This window comes from Microtus ochrogaster, chromosome 4 (assembly GCF_000317375.1).
Source record: "Microtus ochrogaster isolate Prairie Vole_2 chromosome 4, MicOch1.0, whole genome shotgun sequence".
NCBI lineage: Eukaryota > Metazoa > Chordata > Mammalia > Rodentia > Cricetidae > Microtus > Microtus ochrogaster.
Window position 1 is genome coordinate 72,970,979 of NC_022011.1, and position 22,222 is coordinate 72,993,200.

Sequence of the window (22,222 nt, forward strand, 5' to 3'; positions counted from 1 at the left end):
GTCCATTCATTCACTAGTCCGTTCACTGGTCCATTCATTCACTAGTCCGTTCACTGGTCCATTCATTCACTAGTCCGTTCACTGGTCCATTCATTCACTAGTCCGTTCACTGGTCCGTTCACTAGTCCTTTCACTAGTCCATTTTCCATCGGGTCATTCGTTCCTTTGACTCTTTAGATTTTTTCAGTTTTTGTATATTCTTCATTTAATCCCCTGTCAGATATATACTGGCAAGGATTCTCTCGCATTCTGTGGATTTCTTCTCTTGCTTTGCTTCTCTTGTTTTCTTGATTGTGCAGAAGTTTTTTGCTTTTATGAAGTACCAGTCGTTGATTGTTGGCCTTAATTATTGGGCAAGTAGAATCCTATTCAGAAAGTCCTTTCTATTTTAGCCTACCTGTATTTTGTCAGCTACCACCTATGCTTGCTTTAGCAGTTTTAGTGTTTCAGGTTTCAAATTTGAGGTCTTTGATCTACTTGGATTTTTCTTTTTCAGGATGATTAAAGGTCTTGTAGACAGAAGTTTCTGTCCCACCCTGTCCCACAGCCATTCAGTCCCAAAGAAACACACAGAAAACTACATTAATAATAAATTGGTTGGCCTATTAGCTCAGGCTTATTAGTAACTAGCTCTTACAATTTAAATTAATGCATAATTCTTGTCTGTGTTTAGCCACATGGCTTGGTACCTTTTCTCAGCATAGCATTTTCATCTTGCTTCTTCTGTGTCTGGGTGGTGACTGCAAACTGAGCCTTTTCTCTTCTCAGAATTCTCTTAATCTGGTTGCCCCACCTATACTTCTGCTTGGCTAGTGTTCAATCATTGTTTTATTAAACCAATACAACTGACAAATCTTTACAGGGTACAAGAGCATTATCCCATAGCAGCTCTAATTTCATTCTTCTGCCTGTGGACATCAGTTTTTCCCAGCACCATTTGTTAAAGATGCTGTCTTTTCTCATGTATGTTTTTCCCTTTTTGTCAAATACCAGATGGCTGTAGTTGTGAATACTCATGTTTGGGTCTCTGTTTTATTCTTTTGTTTTCTTGTCTGTTTATGTGCCAGTGTCATACTGTTCTTATTACTATGGTTCTATAATGTGTTTTTAAGGATAATTAAATTTATTACATATTTGAGAGCTGGCAATATATTCGGTGTAAATAATTGGTCTGAACTTAGAGAAAATATTGGCCAGTCAAGCAATTGAAGTTAAAATCTTTTGCATTTGCATATGTTTTGATCTATATTTAATAAGTTATAATTAAATTTACTTTTAGGTAATACAGATGAGTATAGAATAGAATCCTAGGAATATAACTTTGAAATATTTTGTTATATTAGTTTTTTTTTTCAAGAATGAAGGCAATGCACATTTAGTTACTTTTGTAAAAGTACACATTTGCATGATGAGAATAGGAAAGCATAGAGGAATGGATAAGATATACTTTGTATGTTGATTTTAAATAAAATATCTCTTTCTAGAAGTTGTACTTCTAATCAGTCAGATTTCTGTATGAATTAACAGAAATGACTTTAACCAGTAAGAGAAGGATTTACTACTAGCCATACTACTAGCCACCTAGAGTCCTTTTGTCCTTATGTCTAATGAATGGCTTGGAGATTTGTTTTCTTTGAACTATTTCTGTTAGAATATGCAAGAGAAGGAAGGCTGTTGGACACTGGCAAATTACAAATTACAAATTGTGTAGCCGCCTAGAGACATGAATCATGAAACAAAGGAATGAGAGATACATGGTGAGGAGACCTCTTGAGAAAGTTTGACTTAGAAACTTAAAATTGGGTTAGGGGTTTAGCTCTGCGGTTCAGTGTTTGCCTAGTATACATGCATCCTGAATTCAGTCTCCAGTATGGCAGTCACTCAGCCAGTCAATAAAAATTGTATTTATAGTTCAGCATGTGCTTGTGCTATCTCTATACAGAGAGTATGCACGAGTCCTTGTCAAGACAACAAGGCCCTATCATTAGATAATGTTTAGGAATGTGCCTATTTTAACTTTAATAATTGGGTTTCACCTCTTGTTTACCCCTATAGTTATGTATCTTTTACAGTGTCTGTCATATAACTAGTTACCCTAAACTTACTAAAAACTTAACAGCATAAAAACAAATTATTTTCTCAATTTCCGTGTATCAGAAGCTCAGGAGTGACTTAGCTGGATGGTTGTGGCTCACGATTTCTCATGTTGTTGAAATCAAAAGTAGGCAAGGATTGCAGGTTGAAGGCTTCACTTGTTGAAGGATGTACTTCCAAGATGGCTCATTCACATAAGTTTTGGCAGGAGGCTTTGCCATATGGGTGTCTACTCATAGCCTGGCAGCTAACTTTCCTTAAAGTACGGGATCCAAGAGTAGAGTGCAAGTGCTTTCCGTGACCTAGTCACGAGAGTCACGGCCTTCACTTCCATGGCAAGTGCTTTCCGTGACCTAGTCACGAGAGTCACGGCCTTCACTTCCATGGTTTCATTAGAAGTTGTCGGTTGCTCCAGGAACAAAGACCTGAATCCTCATTTGTATATTTAAAGTATTACAGGCATTGTAGGTTACAGTCTGAAAAGGAAAATGTTAATAGTGAGGAGTAGAGTGGAGGGTTAGCTCCCCCATCAAATGATGACAATGAATTCAGTTTCCTGAATCCTATGACTACACTCAAAAGGAAGAAATACCATGGCCTATGATGTTAAGAATTTGAAAAATTGTAACTTGAATATAAACTTTTATGAGAATGTAAATGGGTGATGAATGCTAGGAGAACTGAAAAATCATTGCATGTTACTAATTTTTATAAGCAATTTTAAAAATTGAAAATATTTATAAACAAATCAAATTATGTGAAAATGTGCCCTCTGCCTCTCTCCCCCTCCCCATTGTGTGCGCATACCTTGTGCCTTTAAGCTTTGAGTACTCAATGTTTTTTGCAGCTCAGAGTTTCAAATGCTACTACAGCTCTTCCAAAACAAACGTGGTCAAGTGTGTCACAGCAGTACCCCATGGTACTGTACCAGCTTCTCTGTTATTTACTTTCTTTTGCTGTGATAAACACTACAACCAAAAGCAGCTTGCGGAGGGAGGGATTTATTTCATCTTAAGTTGTAGTTCATCATGAAGGGAAGTCAGGGCAGGAACTCAAGGTACCTGGAGGAAGGAACTGAAGCAGAGATTGTGGAAGAATTCTCTCCATGGCTTGCTCAGTATGCTCTTTTATACAACCCAGGGTCGCCTGCTCAGGCATGGTACACCAGCATCAACCACTAAGAAAATGCCCCTACAGGCTTGCCTATAAGCCAAACTAATGGAGGCACTTGCTTAATCTAGATTCCCTCTTCTCAGGGACTCCAGTTTGTATCAGGTTGACAAAAGCCAACCCGCACATATTGCTTCAGTTTTTATGATGGACAGTTTTGGCAAGGGTGTAAAGTTGAACACCAGTAAGCTTTCTGGCCTTCTGTAGTTTATAGAATCTTAGATTGATGTGAGATTCCCCTCTGTATGCTGTAAATATCATTGGTGAATAAAGAAACTGCCTTGGCCTGTTGATGGGGTAGAACTCAGGTAGGTGGGGAAAACTAAACTGAATGCTGGAAGAAAGAGAGGTGGAGTCAGTGAGAAGCCATGTATCCCCACCAGAGATAGACACTGGAACTTTACCCGGTAAGCCACAGCCATGTGGTGATACACAAATTAATAGAAATGGGTTAAATTAAGAGGTAAGAGTAGCCAATAAGAAGCTAGAGCTAATGGGCCAAGCAGTGTTTTAAATAATATCGTTTCTGTGTGATTATTTCAGGATTGAGCTGCTGGGCGGCCGGGAAACAAACAGGCAACCTCCTGTAACATTCACTAGGCAGGTCTAGGTCTTGAGTGGCATCTTCATGCTTGTGTTGTATGCATTTATATACTCTGAACTCCTGGTTGATCTCCAAAGTAAGATATATATCTAAGTGCTGGGCCCCATACCTTCCTTCAGTACTTTAGAAACATTTTCTGTTGCAAGTCTCTTAAACTGCTTTTTTTGTTTAAGTTGCTATATATTATAGTCCAGGTTTTGTATCTACGGAGCATAACATACAGATAGATGGCAAACATACTATTTATCATTTAAACAAAACTTAAAATTCAAACTTTTCAACAAGACATTAATTACCAAGTGATTTCCATCATAAAGTTAGATCTGAATTATTTTGTCGAAGCATAGTGCTATACATAAGCTTTCTAAGAGAAGAGACTGCAATAAAATTGACAGTTACTCAAATGTTAAAAATATTGTCAGCCAAGCAGTGGTGGCTGCACACACCTTTAATCCCAGGACTTAGGAATCAGAGGCAGACATATTCCTATGAGTTCAAGGCCAGCCTGGTCCTACAGAATTACTTCTAGGACAGCCAATGTTACAAAGAGAAACCCTGTCTTAAAAAAAAAAAAAAAAAAAACTAAAAAAAAAAAACCTCAGTGTCCTATTAATGCTCATCTTTGTCTTCCCCTCTTTTATTATCTAGAAATGGTAGCTGGATTTGATAAATGATGGTACATGCCATCTTGGTGCTTATAGAAAACTGAAGAAAGATGTGTTTTTGTGTGTACTGTGTTAGAGAATCCTTGCCTTTTCATTGGAAGCAAATGTCTCATTCTAAGGGTAGAACCAGTTTTATTTTTATTCAGTTCAAAGTTTTTTTTCTAGAGTTACAGAATTAAATATCACAAATTCTAAGAAAAATGTTGATAGCTAAAGCTTTTTAATAAGTTCTTTAAATTTAAATTAGTATTATATACATGCAAATATAATTATATACACATATATAATAATTTTTAGAAAAAGAAAGTGAGAAGTGACATCTTCTGTCTAACATTTAAGCAAATTTGAATATGTTAGTGTGGCTTTCTTTTCTCTCCTTATGCCCCCAAATTGTCCCTTTTTCACATCACCCTCCTTCCCCTTTTTAATTGTAAAGCCTGCACAATGGAATTGGCACACTCTTTCCTGCCTTGGTTTCTCGTGCTAAAACATGAAAAGACCGTTTCCTCTCACAACCTCAGTAGGTAAGGAACAGCATCCCCATCCCACCCACCCCAGCAACACAATCTAGTTTCTCTTGCTGTTGTGTTAAATTCAGTCATCCTAAAAGCTCTTCATATCTAGTTTGAAGGTATTATTTTTCAATGTTATAGAATACATCTACATTCAATTTGTCGTATTTTGGTTTTGTTTTATGTTTTCTTCCTTAAATTATATGCTAAGAATCCAGTCTCATGTACACAACATAGTTGTTCAGGAAAGCTTTTAACTGTTGTGGGTATTGTTCTTTGATAATGCACCAATGTTGGTAAGAGGCAGTTCCTTTTTTTTTTTTTTAATTTTGTTGGCATGTGTGTGCACACACCCCATGGTGCACATGTGGAGGTCAGAGAAGAACGTGCAGGAGTCTGGATCAAACCCAGTAGTCAGGTTACCAGCTTTGCCATCTCACCACTTTCTTAAACATCTGAAGCCACTTCAGTGAACTTCTCACCTACTTAAAAGCCAGTGGTCTGTCTTACATTTTGACTATCTTTTTACTCATATGGTTTTATAATGAGCTAGCCATTTGGGGAATATTGATTTACTGAACTGTATAGATTATAGATCTTCTAAGGGTTGACTTATTAGATATTTAAAAATAAAATTTAATATAATCGTCAAGCACACCACAGAAACCTTTAGCTATTGGGCAGCTGTCAAACTTACTATAACAGGTACAACTTTTCCAAATTTTAATTCTCACTTGAAAGCTCAAATTTTATTATTGGCAACAAGTCTTGTCACTTGTTTTCCTTAAAGTGACAGGCTAGCTTCATTTGCTTTTGAGAAAATGTCTGAATAACCATAGCCTGCATGTCATTCATTCTTTGAAGTGAAAATAGCATTCTATTAAAAAAAAGTGACTAGTTCAGCTTGCAACTCGAACATTACACAAGTTTCCCCCCAAGACAACCCTTGCACTTGCAGAGAACGTCAGCAGATTCTCTCATAGCGGCTTCAGGGCCGTCAGTGTAGGTGCCAGTCCGGTAAACACTGCACACGCCATCTTAATGCTGTTGTGAGAATAGTTTAGCTAATGGGTGGCATCATGTGAGTTTCATCATTAACCATTTTGCAGCTGCCAAAAGAAATCATAGACCATGGTAGAGAAAGGTGTCTTTATTAGCTGTAAAGTAGCAAACAGCAAGAATGCATTTGCCTTGTTCTCACCTGGGCAGGAGGAGGTTTACATAGGAGAGCCTGCATGGATGCTTGTGGTTATGTTGGTGGAAAGGAACATTTAGCTTCGGGAGTCCTGCACTTTACAACAAACACCAATTCAGCTGGATCTTTGGGGAACGTCTGGTCTTTCAAGTTGACTGTCTGTAAACATAGTCCTGAAAAATGCCCAGATAAAGAATAGTCAGAGCTTGAATTCTTGACATGTACAAGGACACACAAGCCTGTGACAGACGTGTCTCTCCAATTGCAGATATCTTGAAAGGATCCTAGGATTCACAGGGGTCCTGAATTCTGTGTTGAGACTCACTGGTTAAGACAGATTGCAATTTCCTCTTAGAGAAATACTAAGAAGATTCTAGCATTTCATCAACTTTAAGAGTACGTGAAGATGCCAGGCGGTGGTGGCGCACGCCTTTAGTCCCAGCCCTCGAGAAGCAGAGGCAGGCGGATCTCTGTGAGTTTGAGGCCAATCTGCTCTACAGGAGCTAGTTCCAGGACAGTTGGGGCTGTTATACAGAGAAACCCTCTCTCGAAAAACAAAACAAACAAAAGAATACATGAAGATCACAATGATGTCTCATAGTTCCTTTTTACATTTATTGGATAATTTTTATATATTAAGTTATACTTACAAATTGTTTCCAGTTACTGCTGGGAACCTCCTTCAGCCAGTGGCCTTTGAGAGGCCGAACAGGTTGGGCATGGCCTTGGGTACCAAAAAGGTGTGCGTTCTCATGCCTCCTCTCTTTCTCCTCTCTCACCTGGCTGCTGGATTCAGTTCCTGTTGCCTGTTCAGAGGACTGTGATCTGTGAGTCCCTCTTTAAAAAACAAACAAACAAACAAACAAACTTCATTATACCCAATTCTGAGCTAGTGTGGGACTATTTTATTCACATTCTTCTACAAGTTACTTATCTATATACATAGCAAATGCTGATTTTTACCTTTTTACTGTAATCTAGTAGTTTTGTGGAGACCAGGCGTGTTTAGCTCAGGGTAGAGTACTTGCTTAGTATACGCAGTCCTGGATTTAAGAATGCATGTAATGGGACAGCAGGGTCGCTCAGTGGTACTTCCACCAAGTCTATGACCCAAGTTTGATCCTGGGGACCCACTTGGTGAAAGAAGATTGCCCTGGTAGGCACGCACAAGTCTCACTCATCACACATACATGTGTAAATTAATGTAATAAATGTTTTAGAGAGAGAGACTCTATGTGGATCAAAAAGCCAGTTAGCTTTGTTTAACCACAGGATCTCTAGCACTTTTCCTAATGTGGTATTTTGACTTTTTTTTTTTTAATGGGCCTTATAATCCCTTCAGTGACATTGCTAAAATATAGAGGTGGAGAGGACGGATCACCTAAGTTGTCATTTCCACCTAATATATTATTCTCTGAACTCTCCTGCTTACTAGGCAGACTTGCTATGTTATGACAGCAGACTCACACTGAAAGATTTTTTCTTTGCCATTAGTCATATTTCTATATTCTTTTTAAATTTTTTGTTTTGTTTTGTTTTTCGAATTTTCGAGACAGGGTTTCTCCGTAGCTTTTGGTTCCTGTCCTGGAACTAGCTCTTGTAGACCAGGCTGGCCTCGAACTCACAGAGATCCGCCTGTCTCTGCCTCCCGAGTGCTGGGATTAAAGGCATGCGCCACCAAAGCCTGGCTCTTTTTAAATTTTTTAAAGCTTTTTTATTTTGTATTTTGAGTATGGTTTTATTAAATGTAAGATACAAAAATGAATACTATTGCTACCAAAAGAGTTGGTATCTTTTATTACTATGTCAAAGTTTTTAATTGTCCAAATAAAAAAAGAAATATAAAAATATGGAGAATATTAACATCTAATCTACATTTTCCATTGGCAATAGAATAAAACATCAACTGAGTTTTTTATTTCTTCTACAGCTACATAATGAGATCATTTCACATTTTTTTAAAACTGAATTCACAAAATAATAGAGTCAGGTCTTTAAAACTCGTGGTATCGGTTTTTTATTATGTGTGTGCATGTTTTGCCTGCATGTATGTATGTGCACCACATGCATGCCTGGCGCTAGTCAGCTGCGTATGCACTCGGGAAGCAAGGAGTGATGAATGCAGGCACTTTGTTCTCCTGTTTTGATCATCTCTGATCTCAGCCCGTGAGGTGGGAGGCACATTTAAGTCAAGTCTTTCCTCACTTTTCTGGAAACACACTCATCAACATACTCAGAAGTGTGTGTCCATGGTTGATGGAGGAAGGTCATTGGTTAAGCAATAAAGAAGCTGCTGGCCCTCATAGGTTAAAACATAGGTGAGAGGAGTAAACAGAACAGAATGCTGGGAGGAAGAGGAAGTGAGCTCAGAGACGCCATGCTCCCCTCTCCCGGGCAGACGCGATAGCTCTGCTCTCTGAGGCAGACAGTGATGAAGCTCAGACCCAGGATGGACGTAGGCTAGAATCTTTCCCGGTAAGACTGATGCTACACAGATTATTAGAGATGGGTTGATCGGGATGTGAGAATTAGCCTGTAAGGGCTAGAGTTAATGGGCTAAGCAGTGTTTAAAAGAATACAGTGTCCATGTAATTATTTCGAGGCATAAGCTAGCAGGCGGCCGGGGTGCTGGGGACAATAAAGATTGATCATAAGAATACTGTGTACATTAAATTACAGGTAAAGAGTTTTCCTAGATCAATTAAGTTTAAAGGGAGCATTTGGGAGAGGGGTATGAAAAATCTTATTTAAAATGGCTACTTAAAATATGTGGTTTCTATTTTGCATGAGAATTCACCCCCAGAAATAAATATTTATACTCCTTAAGAATGTAAATTAAGGGACTGTGCACTTGAGAGCATAGTCTCTTCCAGAGAAACTGGGTTTGATCCTCCAACAACCACATGGCAGGTCACAACTCACTTGTAATTCTAGCTTGAGGAGATCCAGTGTTCTCTCCTGGCCTCCAAAGGTACCAGGCATGGATGTAGTACACAGACACACATACAGGCAAAACCCATTCATATAAAACAATAAAATACTTTTTAACAAAGTAAATTCAGAAAGATATATGTAGAATGTAATGAAAAGAAAAGGGCTTAAAAGACAGGGTAATAGAAAAATATTACTCTTCAATGTGATGTTAGTAGATTTAAAGTCATAATGGTTATATACAGATGAAGTATTTTTAACTTTTTAAAAGTATCATTGAATTGATAGATATTTTTGGTGGATTTATATTAAACCAGAATCCTGTAAAGAACTTGGAAGTAATTAGGGTGTTTAATTTTTTATATATTGTTTATAAAACTCGCTATTTCCTTCAAAACCCTGGGATGAATCCCGTTTTGCCCTGGAGTTGTTCCCACGCTGGCAGTGGGTTTGCCTCACACACTGTCTTGTGCGCAGCAGACCAAGCTCCTAGTAGTTTGCTCCTCATGGATTTTACATGTATATAAATCTGTTCAGATCAGTTACAATTCCCTATTTTTATACTTATCTCATTCCTGCACTTTTTTTCTGATCCTATTTTCTGGGTCTTCTCTTGTTTTTGCTTTCTCCTTAGTTCAGTTAAACCTGATACTTGATATCGCCAAGAATTTTGTTTCACTATATCTGAAGCTCATATGGAAATATCCAGCCTCAGTTGGTCTTTTAATATTTAATTCTTTAAATTCTAAAAAAATCTACATGAACGTGAATCCCTTGCTTTCTGCTTCTTTTTCCACAACTCGTGTTTCCTTTTCCCCAGCTCACATTTGTAGCTTCACAGTTTATCACCCTTTACCGACCTTTTCTCCCCCCTTGGTGGTTTCTTGATTTACATTGCTCAGAGTAAAAGTAGCTCTCCTGCGTGGGCCTGTACTCCCTGTGCTCAGGACGCTTAGTCAGAAGGGGCCCTGGGAATTGAAGACCAGCCCGATCCACACAGCCAGTTCTAGTTGGCCATTTTCTTAAAATCACGCCTTGATCCAGCATTCAGGAAGCAGAGGCAGGCAGATCTCTGATTTCAAGGCCAGTCTGTCTACGCAGGAGTTCGAGGACAGTCACTGCTACATAGAGAAGCCCTGTCTCAAAAAAAAAAAATCACCAAAAAGAAAGTGTAGTTCTCTTTTTTGTTTTAAAAGAACAATCTTCTTGAACATAATTCAGGAATTATATGAATTGGTACTGACTCAACTTGAGTTGCCCAAGCACCTAAAAGTAAACATTTTTGCATGCAAGGATCCCATCTAAAGTTTAGAAGGAACACTTCGTGCACACTGTCAGAACATGACAGGCACTGCTATGTATGTCACTGCCAACTTACCCCCTTTATTTAAATTAGTCTCCTAGGGCTGCAGGTATAGCTCACTGGTGGTAAAGTACTTGCCTCGATGTTTTGAAGTCATGGGCTCAATTCCCAACAATAAATTAGTAAAAATAAAAATAAAATAAAATAAAGGTCTAGGTTACTTAAATATAAGAAAATATACAAATACTTCCACTTTCTATATCAGCTATAACAAAGATAAGACTTGTCTCAAAATGTAAACTGAGCCATGCCTATAATCCTAGCACTTGGGAAGCTGAGGCAGGAGGACCTTGATAAGCTCTCAGTGACATACTTAGCAATGCCTGGTCATGTTACTCTGCGGTCTCTATGTAGGTGGTCTAGGTTAGCCTTGAATTGAGATTCTCCTGCCCCAGCTTCCCAAGTGCTACAGTTATAGGCCTGGCTCAGTTTACATTTCTTTCTTGAAAGGGGCTGATATCTAGTACTTTATGAAAGGCAACACAGTTACCTTTTTGTGTTTTTTTACAGTGCTAGGCACACACCTCAGGTCTTGGGCATGCTAAGCATTGCTCTGTCATTGAGCGACATATCTAGCCCAATTTTCCATTATCTGCACATAAAGAAGAATAAACTAGATTTTGGACTAATGGACTAGCAGCTGCAGCTTTCTTTTTCTTCTTTTAGGATTACCAAATACTCTGACTCTGATATCTACCTATGAAAAGCTAAGGTTGACACTAAGATTGTCCCAGTCCACACACAAGGACATTTCAGGACCACTTCACATCCTCAGCTGCAGACGGGAGCGTGGCTGAGACGTGTAAACCGTCCTCCACCATGCGCTGGGAAGAGTTTGTGCTGTTGTGTATCTTATGCCTCGGAATAAAGTCATCTGTTGAATGGCTTGACACATAAAAATCTCTTAAAATGTTCAGATCTCTCTTGCCTTCTTACTTGAAGTTATGATAATGTCAGCTTCCTACAGTGTAAAATCCACTTAGTAATATTTGAGAATCAAAGGAAAAATACAAGCTATGCTTGTCTAGTGTTAACTTCCTTTCAGAGGAGGGCTGGAGGTGGCGGCACACAACCGTAACCCCGGCACTCTGGAGGCTAACACAGGATGGATGAGCTCACAGACTGCACAGTGAGTTCCAGGCCTGTTTCCAAGAGAAAACTGTGCACTTGCTGCATAGTAAGAGATGTAGCGTGAACGGCAGAAATTGCAGTGTACTGCTCTGTATAGCAATGCCTTTTCTTTATTAGTAGAAAGAACAAAACTATATATATAAAAAAACAAAGCTGTATATTTTTATCCGAAACTAAAAGATTTCATTTTTAGATATTTAATAGACATTCCTGAGTTTCCTGAGTAACCTTCCCCCCTTTGCCCCTGCGAGTAACCCAATGATTTTTTTCAGGTTATCAAATTTAGACATCACAGAAGGTTGGCACCAATATTTTCTAAGCCAAACAAAAATTGATCCTTCTTCTATTATCTATTGTTTCACCCCTTCCCAGCCAGTCCCAGTTGGTTTTTAATACTCTTCTGACCTCAGAAATGGTCGCTCTTAGTTATATAAAAATCAGTGTTTGGAAAGTAAGGTATTATCATTAACCACTTACTGTAATTTATCTTCAATTTCAGGTTAAACATTGTTTTTGCTCTTTCTAGTTCCTAATAAAATAGTTACTGCAGATTTCTAGTGGCAGTTTTCAAAAGGAATTTGTTTCATTAATTATAATCTTTTTTTATAATCGAATATTAAATTATAATTTAATAAGGATTTTTGTTATAATGTACATCTCCTTTGACTTTGTTACAGTACATTGGATAATATGGTGCTAGTTTTGTCATAAGGGGACTTCATGGCCCAGCCTCTGACTTCCATGAGCACCCACACTTATGCACACAGATATGCACACATCTACATTTCATTAAAAATAATAAAAATTAATTGTTATTTTGCTAATAACTAGCGGTGACATTAATTGAATAAAACCAAAAGTTACTCAAGATCGGGCTGGCAAGATGGCCCAGTGAGTACACGCACTTGCTGCTGAACATGCAGACCTGAATTCATTTCCTAGGACCCAGATGGTAGAGAGAGAACAGACTCCTGCCAGTTGTTCCTGCATGCACACACAAAATAAATAAATGTAAAAATGGTTTGAATTTGAATTTAAGAATTACACAGTTTGTGCTAAATTATAATTTATGAGTATATAATATTAGGACTTCTTTAGATTTCAGAATTTATTGGCTTATGGCTTCAGAAAGCACAAAGAGCTTACCAGATACGAGGTTTTGTGTATTTTTAACTCTGAGCCATAGAATACATGACTACAATATGTTCTGTGGTTATCAATTTTCAGTGTCAGCAGTTGTGTAATACCAGTGTAGGCCACAAGGTGGGAGTGAAAGGCAAGGCCTTGTATCCAAACAGCTCAAATACATAATGCATTATCTTTATAAGCCTTTTAGATGCTTATTAGATAAAGCAGGAGCTGTAGTTTGGTTACTTCTTGTGTTACAGTTTCATTTCTTATTTTAAAAAACTATAACAAAAGACAAGGGCATTGGTTTACATATATAGGCCATTATTAATAAATACCAAAGGACAAAGTGTCAGAAATATTTTGCCCCTAAATTCCTGGGCATTGAAGTGCTTGGTGATTAGAGTAGTAATTTTGATTAACTGAATATGAAAAATTTCTTTAATTACCATTAGTAGAGACAATAATCAAAGAAATGACTGAAAATTCTTTGTATTTTTTTTTTTTTTTTTTAGTTTTCATTTCCCTTGATCTCATTTAAAGAAAAAAGAACCTATTGTGTTTTTATGGATACACAAAACCTCTTGTAGTATGTGTGAGAGAGCACACACACATTAATGTGATTGGTTTTAATTAGGTGAATGCTGTATTGTGTTTTTCCGTTTGAGTTTGGAAGCATGTAAAGTGATCATTTCTTTTCCTCCTAAGGGGAGAAGACAAGTTTCTTCTGGAAAAGAGCCCACAGCGGACCTCAGCCTCCCTTCACATCAGCACAGGTGCTTCTAAAACCTTTGCCAACTCAAGACTTAAACAAATTAAATATGCAATATTTTGTATGTTTTTAAAATTTTTAGTAATTGTAAAAGAAAAAATAGTTGTTAACCCCTGAAGTGGACCTGCATATGAAGCTGACCTGACTGTATCATATGGTTACAGTAGAACTAGATCTGAAAGCTGACTTCTCTCACAGTCCTATTTCAGCCTGTATCATGGCCGGATTGTTGGGTGTGATGAATCCTGATGTGAGCCAGAGTGAAGAGTAATTAATACTCTATTCATGATGCTTATGGAGAACATCCATGTGACATATGAAGGGGTAGATACACTAACATGCAGGGCAAATGAACCAGACCTTTTATCATTTGTTGTGTGCCTAGCTTTTGAAATATTAGAATTGCTTTTAGCATATCTTCTACAAATTTAAATTTTAGTTTTAACATTTAACCTTTCTATAATTCTGATACCCATAAAAAATATGTTGTATATATTTAATTACAATAAAAAATTATTTTAATTTGTAACCTTACATTTTAAAATATTGATTTGTTTTTAGGGATAATATAGAGAAGACTTTCTGGGACCTTAAGGAAGAATTTCATAGGATATGCTTGCTAGCAAAAGCACAGAAAGACCACTTAAGCAAACTTAATATACCAGATATTGCAACTGGTAAGATTTAATTTATCTTATAGTAATTTTAATTGTACTGGTTGAAATAATTTAATTTTTAGTATAAAAATAATTCCAAATGCTTATGAAAGGCTAATACTCTGCATCTTGCCCCTTATGGTTAAACATATATATGCTATTAAATTCTATGCTGTACGTTGTAGAATTTTTGCTTTTTCACTGTTTTTTATTACATATGGTACTGTATAGACTTAAGTGAAAAGCCTAATTACCAGTCAGCTTAATGAGAAGTACCGTCTTCAAAATATAGGATACATCTCTATATATTTTTTAATTTGGGGGTCATGTTAGACATTAACTCACATGTCAGTAAGTGACCCTAAAGCAACACTACTATATCTGAACTGACTAAAATTATAACATCTCCCTTGTTTATAACCAAGTTCTGCCCGAAATGTCATCAAACAGTACTTAGAGTTTCTGATGATCTAGTTGAAGAATGAAAATGTGGAGTGCACATTTCCTGAGACCCACTTCTCTTGGCGGCACAAAATAAAAACTGAGTATAAAATGCCACCTAGGAACATCTGTGCGTGTGTGTGTGTGTGTGTGTGTGTGTGTGTGTGTGTGTGTGTGTGTTGCTTTTTTGGGTTAGTTTTTTGTGTTTGTGTGTGTGTTTTTTTAAGCTCCAGACTGAAATTTTTGTAGTTGCTTCACAGTTAAATATTAATAACAAAATATCAGAACATATTAAGTCTAGCATCTGGACACAGTAGTAAACAGAAAGTAAAGTGATCATTTAGAATGATGGGTTCCTGTGTGCCCTGTGATTTGGAATATCCTCCAGGCAGTTCCCTAGTAATAGGATTTACAGTCTTCACTCTGAGAGATGTTGCAACAATGATGACTAGCATGTCCTTCATTGAAGGTCCTGTTTTTTTCTGTGGCTCTCACATCATAACGTTTAAAATCACTGATAGCGGAAGTTCTCTTTTTGCCACTACCTGTATTTATTTCCAGTAAATGGTGAGGGGCAGGAAAACAACCTTTGTATATAGACATACTTTGTGTGTCCCTGCTTGCCAATCTTCCTATCTTTTCAAAAAGTACTCTTAATTTCTCCATCTTCATGTTTGTAACATTCATGGAAAATTGTTTTTTTCCACAAACTGAAGATACTAGAAATCAGCAGTCTCACTTGAAATAGGCTAGCTGCGTCTAGACTTCATAAGCACGCTCTTTGAGCATCAACATCTTATCAAAACATTGTAATAGTGATATAGTCTTTGTTATGCAGAGAACATAACCCATTATCAATTATTTAATACTTTGACCATTTTTAAATTGCGTAAGTCTAACTCTTAGTATGTATCTGTCAACCTGAACACTGAGTGTTTAACTTCAATTTCTTCCTCACGAAAGCTGCTTAACATTATTCTTATGCTTTACATTAACTGTGTCACAAATAGTAAGTAAATCGTTACCCTTGAAATATGTGAGATCTGTATTCAATTGAATAAGGCTTTGCTTGGTTCAAACAAAACACAAAATGTTAAGTATTATGCCCTGACAGTATAGCTTTATACTGTCTCTTACTGTATATTAGGGGCAGGAATGAAGACAGAAACACACCGTGCAAGGTTTCCAGTACATGTGTTATTTATTGCCATGTCTCTTCTGGTCATTCTCAGGGTAGTAACCTTGAGAAAGGATCAAGATAGAGCTGTATGTTTAAGCAAATATTTTCTAGTGAAGAGTTGCTAGTCTAAAAGCAGGGTCCCATTTCATTTTCCACTGGACACAGAAGAATATAGGATTGGGTTATAGATAATCATTAGCTCTTCTGTCAGTATTCATGATAATTTGCAGAAGTAGTCTGACCAGCTTATATATAAATTTGGAAATTCAAATTTTTCATGTTACTTGTTTTCCATGCAAAAGTAAGTGTTATTGAAACAAATTGTGAAGGCTACATGTATGCTCACTGGTGTGTGTGCCTCAGTGTGGTATTGGGGTGACAGGTATTTTCATGAACTTTGATCTTTATCTAAGCTCAGACTTCTGATAGGCATAGGCCTCTTAGTTTCTACTGTTACCACATGTATAGATCAACTCTAATTAATTTAATGTGGCAAAGCTCATATACCAACTAGCTATTCAAAAGAAAATGTCTGCTTCCTTATTACAGCTGATTGATGTGTCCCTGTCTTCTTTGAAAGGGGTTAAGTCAGCTGGTAAGAAAGTCACTCCAAGCACAGTTCTGTCAGCTTGATCCTCTGTAGAAACCATCATGTTCAATTTAACATAATGGTTTTGAGGACACTCCCGAGTTGACTACCTGGGTTCTAGTGCCAGATTCAGCACTTGCTAGCAGCTGCACAATCTTGGAAGTAGCCATGGAATTAACCTCCCTGTATCCATCCCTTCACATGTAAATTAGAGATAATAATAGTGCCTGAGTTGGCGTTACTTTGAGTATTAAGTAAATTAATGTACATACCACAGTCAGTGCATGGCACATGGAAGTGCTATCAGTGTTAATAGCCGTTGCCATTAGCAGCAGCTGCGATTCTAAAGCATTTACCTTGTTCTCCTGAAAATCAGTTGAGAAGTTATTCCTTCTCAGGTATTGCTGAATTTTATTCCTGTTTCTTAGCATTTCCTGCCACCCTCAAATCTACTACCAAGAAAAGTGACTACTTGAGAGTGAATGAACTTTGTCAACCTCAAACAAAGGTCAAAAAAATTCAGCAAAACAATTGAGTTTGGTCTCAGTTACTTACTACACTGTTCCTAGTCACAGCCAGAATGGCTAGTAAATGTGGCTTATAAGTCTAGATCCTATGAGGAAAAGAATACAGTATCATATGTGTGCCAGGCAGTAGGTGAGACACCTGGGTAAATAGGGAATAGAATGTGGTTTCAGATGTCATAGAAACTTGCTTTAATGGGGGAAGAGAAAACTACTTGCAAATATAAGAGTGTTTAGGCCTCAGAGCACCTAAGCATCATGGGAGAGCCATTCAGAGAATCAGTGTCTAGGTCAAGGTGCGAAGGACAAGTAAGAGTTAGGTGAAGAGCTATGCATAGTAATGCCTGTAGCCACCACGCTAGCAAGGCTGGGACTGGGGGACTGAGAGTTTGGGATAAACCTAGGTGTCATAATGAGGTAGTCTGAGGGAGAAAAGGGGGAGATGTGTAGGTGTATTTGCAGAATGAACTAAAGGTGGAGGCATTGTACTGCACACCATATCCAAACAGAAGGCTTTTTGTGTTAGAATGTACTATGGCAACAGAGAAGTGTCATAAAACCCCAAAGATCAAAAGAATATAAAGAAATTGGCATTTGTTGAGCACCTACTAACATAGACTGTGGAAGGTGCTTTGTATGCCCTGTACTCCTATGCCTGCCTCCTTGGTAAGTCTTTATTCGTGAATGGATGGCTTCACTAATGACAGTCTGTCTGTTGAATAAAATGCATTGCTGCACGCATAGTACTGCACACTTGTGATTCCAGCCCTTGGCTAGTAGTGTTGGAATGGTCAGGAATCCAGTGCTAACCTCACTAATTCAGAAATGTTGCAAGGGGTCACTTGTCCCAGCCGCCCAGTCCCAAAGTAATCACACAAAAACTGTGTTTAGTAAATCACTGTTTGGCCCATTAGCTCTAGCTTCTTATTGGCTAACTCTTATATTAATGTAACCCATTTCTATTAATTAATCTGTATATCACCACATGGCAATGGCTTACCGGCAAAGATTTGGCACGTCTACCTCTAGCAGTGCATCCATGGCATCTCTCTGTCTCTGCCTTCCTCCTCCCAGAATTCCGTTTAGTTTTCCCCACCTAGCTCTGTTCCCCTATACTATAGGCCCAAAGCCGTTCCTTTGTTCATTAACCAATGAAAGCAACACATAGACAGAAGGACCTCCCACACCATAGAAATTCCAGACTGACCTGAGCTTCACGAGACCCTGTGACAAAGACAAAAACAAACAACCAAATACACTACAAAGCACAGTTGCTTTTTGCAGTGGCATGGTGGAACCTAATTTTGTTTTTCTAGTATCTCAGGATCATAAACATGGACTCTGCTTTGATAATTGTGTGTGTTTGGTTTACTTTGATACTGTGGAAACAGCTCTTGCTGGTTCTTCATTACATTGTGGCCTTTGGTTTATTTTTTTAAGATTTAATTTTAATCATGTGTATGTGGGTATCTGCATGAATGTGGGTGCCTGTCAAGGCCACAGATGTAGGATTCCCTAGAACTGGAGTTATAAGTGGTTGTGAGCCACCAGGGTGAGCCTGAACTTCAGTACTCCTGAAAGTATGTGCACTCTTATCTCTGAGCCATCTTTTCAGTTCAGTACTATGGCAGTTTCTGAATTCCTAAGTCTCCATTTTTGTTTTGCTTGCCTCCTCCCATACTGCCAGCATTTGCTGACTTCTTGTCTTTCTATAACAGCTTGTATCTCATTTAATTTGCTGTGATCCCCGTCACTCTGACTGGTTTCTCAGAAATTCTTTTTGCCAGCATCTGACTATAACCTAGAGATCTTGTTGGAGAAATAACTTCTAGATAAAGGAGCTAACACAGCTCTGGTGCCCACCCCACATCTGCTTGTTAGTTAAAGAGGCCTTTTTAAATATGAGAAAATGACATATACATATATTTTTATTTTTTTGAGACAGTGTCTTACTATATAACCCTGGCTGTCCTTGAACTTGCTATGTAGATCAGGCTAGCCTGGAATTCACAAAGAATCACCTGCCTCTGCCTTTTAAGTGCTGGGACCAAAGGTGTCACTACACCCGGCCATATTCCCATGCAATTCCTTAAAGTGTATCCTAGAATGTCAGCCTCTTTTGCCTCCACTGTCTTCTTCTTTCCTGACCCTTACTGACACCACTGACTGTAGACAGTGATTAAACTGATTAGAGTTATACTTAATAACACACTGATATTAGGGGAAATGAATTAACTAATTCATGTAGTAAATAATAAATGCCCTAATTGTATGTGTGTGTGTATATAAGCTTACAGTTGTAGCTCTGTTACAAAGTAAATATATATGCTACAGCATTGTTGTAAGTGTAAAGCAGTGTAACTGAGAACAAGATGCAGAGCTTATAGCAGAAGACCTAGGAGAAGACAAAGCAGTTAAGTTGCAGCCTGTATGCTGTGCTCAATTCACCTGCAGGGGACCGCTGTTATCCTCATGGAAGATGGGAGCCAACATAAAAATACCAGTTGTCTTCAGTTAGTATTCAAACCAATAGAAAAACAATAGTCCTCTGCCTAACGCTGTTTCAGCTTTTTTTCAATGATTTGAGTGTGACTATTTCCCTTCTGTATCCTTTTCCTGCAGACACACAGTGCTCTGTGCCCATACAGTGTACTGATAAAACAGATAAACAAGAAGCGCTATTTAAGCCCCAGGCTAAGGATGGTATAAACAGAGGTACACCGTGTATTGCATCTGTTACACCAGGAGGACTGGGCCGAGATGAGGAGGACACCTCTTTGGAATCACTTTCTAAGTTCAATGTCAAGTTTCCTCCCATGGACAGTGACTCTGCTTTCTTACACAGCACTCCAGAGACACCGAACATCCTTATTCCTGACACATCTGAGGCTGTGTGCCAGGATACATTTAATGTGGAAGGCAGAGACAACCCAGGGAACTTTGGGAAAACAGAAGAAACTTTATTTGAAATTCGGGGAATTGACCTCATGACTTCAGCTATACAAAACCTTAAAACAACTGACAAAACAAAACCCTCAAATCTTAGAGCTCCGTGTTTGCCAGCTGGAGACCATAATGTGTTCTATGTAAATACATTCCCACTTCAGGACCCGCCTGATGCACCTTTTCCCTCACTGGATTCCCCAGGAAAAGCTGTCCGAGGACCACAGCAGGTAACTCTTTTGCATTAACAAATATTTTATTATGTGTGAACACACATTTTGTCATACGTGCACAGATATGAATCTCTTTTAAGTTATCAGACATCCATTTTAAATTAATGACTATCCAGAGTTGAGGCTTTCAGTAAAATATGTAAGTTCTGTAATAAAGGACATGAATTTTAACCATGAGTATGATAAAGCTCTGTCATGGTTTATGGCATGATTTTACATGCTTGTTTTCTATCCGTTTTCTAGTGGATGCTTTATTAGGTCTGATCATGTGAACCAAATATTAAACGTTACACGTACACATAATAACGTGTGATTTTCCATATGTAGATAATTGCACCAAATATTCGGGATAAACTGTCTTTCCATCCGCTTGTCACATTCTCAGTTACGGTAGCATAGGTCTGCAGGGTTTAGGGTGGTGGCTAACCTGACACTAAACAGACATCATAATACATTTCTCAAATAGTGAGTAATTTCAACTGTCTTGTATGAGTGAGTTAATCAAATGTCTGTTTACTGTTTGTGAAGCACGAAGGCTTTATATAGCCCATGAGTCTACCTATAGACTATAGTCTACCTATAGTCTTACCACTGTGTCTCAGATTAAGGTTCTTTCACAGAAAGATTCTTTTTGTTAGGGAGAAAAATAAGTTTTGTTTAATTCCTGAATGTAAATGAAAAGTATATAAATGTTCAAATCAATAGAAGCTTGTAGGGGGAAAAATCCTCATTAGAACTTTCAGATATTTGATTTTCTTTCATTAAAAAAAAAAAAGTCCTTTGGCTTTAAGTATTCTTAGCAGTTATAGGCCTTCAAACAGCATGTGCAGAGCAGTAGTCAGACTGTAGTAGGTAAAACCAGGGGTCATGACAAGTCTTAATTATTAACTCTCTGTGTTCTGTGCTGCGCCTTATGTCCCATCACTGCTGCCCAGTGAAACAATGAAACAGTCTCATTCCCTGTGAGTAGAGTTCCTGTGGAGCTGTGGGCTGCACCCGTTCTAATGCGTGTTACTCTCCCTCCGCTCTCTCCTGCTTGTTCTTTTCCTCGTCAGTCTGTGCGTTCATGTTTCAGTAGATGGCACCCTGCATTGTGCATTTACTTCCATACTGCAGCGAGAGACACAGCTGCTGTGTGACTGCAACTTGATGGAAAAGTATTCAGCTTAAAAATGCAAGAGAGTTGGTGTTGAGCTGGCACGGGACATGGGCGCAAGGTTAGAGCATTGATAGCTTGGCAGGAGAGCGAAGAGACTGGTCTGACTTAAAGGCCACATTACAGTTTTCATCCGCAAAAGTACTTATTTAAAGGAGTCTTTTTAAACATCATTCTCTTGTACTAATGAATCTCATGGGTACAAATGGTAAGAAAGGAAGTTTTGGTTACTTACTTTGTTTTTATTTGATATTAATTATTACTAACAAATACGTATTTTTCACTTCAGTTCTCACTGTAAAGATAAAATATATATCAGCTTATTTTTGTTCTTCATGATTTTCTCTTTTTACTTTTGCTGAGTCAGTAATTCGGGTTCCAATTAAATTCCAAGAACAGCCCCGATCTGAACCAAGAGCTATTGTCAGATTTCAGAAGGAAGTTGTCAGAGGAAGATCGGCTTTCGTGGTTTAGGAACTGGCTCACTTGTAGGCTAATTTCTTGCTGTTCTATAAATCTTAATTTAAAAAATCTTTAAAGTAGTGATTTCATTACTAGCCACAACAGTTTTGCATTAGAGTATTTGAATCTAATCAACTCTTAACTAATTTCCATTTATAATTATTACTGCTTTTCGTTCATCAGGAAAATTTGTCAACAAAAAAATTCCTTTGCCACAAACTTTACAAAATTTATTTTAAATATTGCTAGTTTTGTTGCAGCAATCACTTCCCCTGAAAATAAACTGAGTCCACATTCTAAGGTGTCTGCACTAACTCCTGAATGTGTCTTGCTCCCTAAGCAGAGCTTATATATTGAACCCTGTACAGCCGTGCTCACTGTTAAGTAGCGATGCCTTGAAACCCAGATACTTGGATTAACAGTACTGTTCATGTGAATACTTAGCTAATAGGTGAAGTTAAGACATAAACACT

General features: G+C 38.0%; 1 protein-coding gene across 4 annotated transcripts in view; it reads left to right on the top strand.

Moving 5' to 3' along the window:
- The window catches only part of Tank (TRAF family member associated NFKB activator), a 78,285-nt gene that overhangs the window by 54,408 nt on the left and 1,655 nt on the right, over positions 1-22,222 (top strand). For all 4 annotated transcript variants that reach the window (XM_013346078.2, XM_013346077.2, XM_026778764.1 and 1 more), the window contains 3 exons: positions 13,502-13,569; positions 14,127-14,242; positions 19,578-20,128. In XM_013346078.2, the coding sequence (XP_013201532.1) occupies positions 13,502-13,569; positions 14,127-14,242; positions 19,578-20,128 (735 nt within the window). The remainder of the gene's footprint in view (positions 1-13,501; positions 13,570-14,126; positions 14,243-19,577; positions 20,129-22,222) is intronic.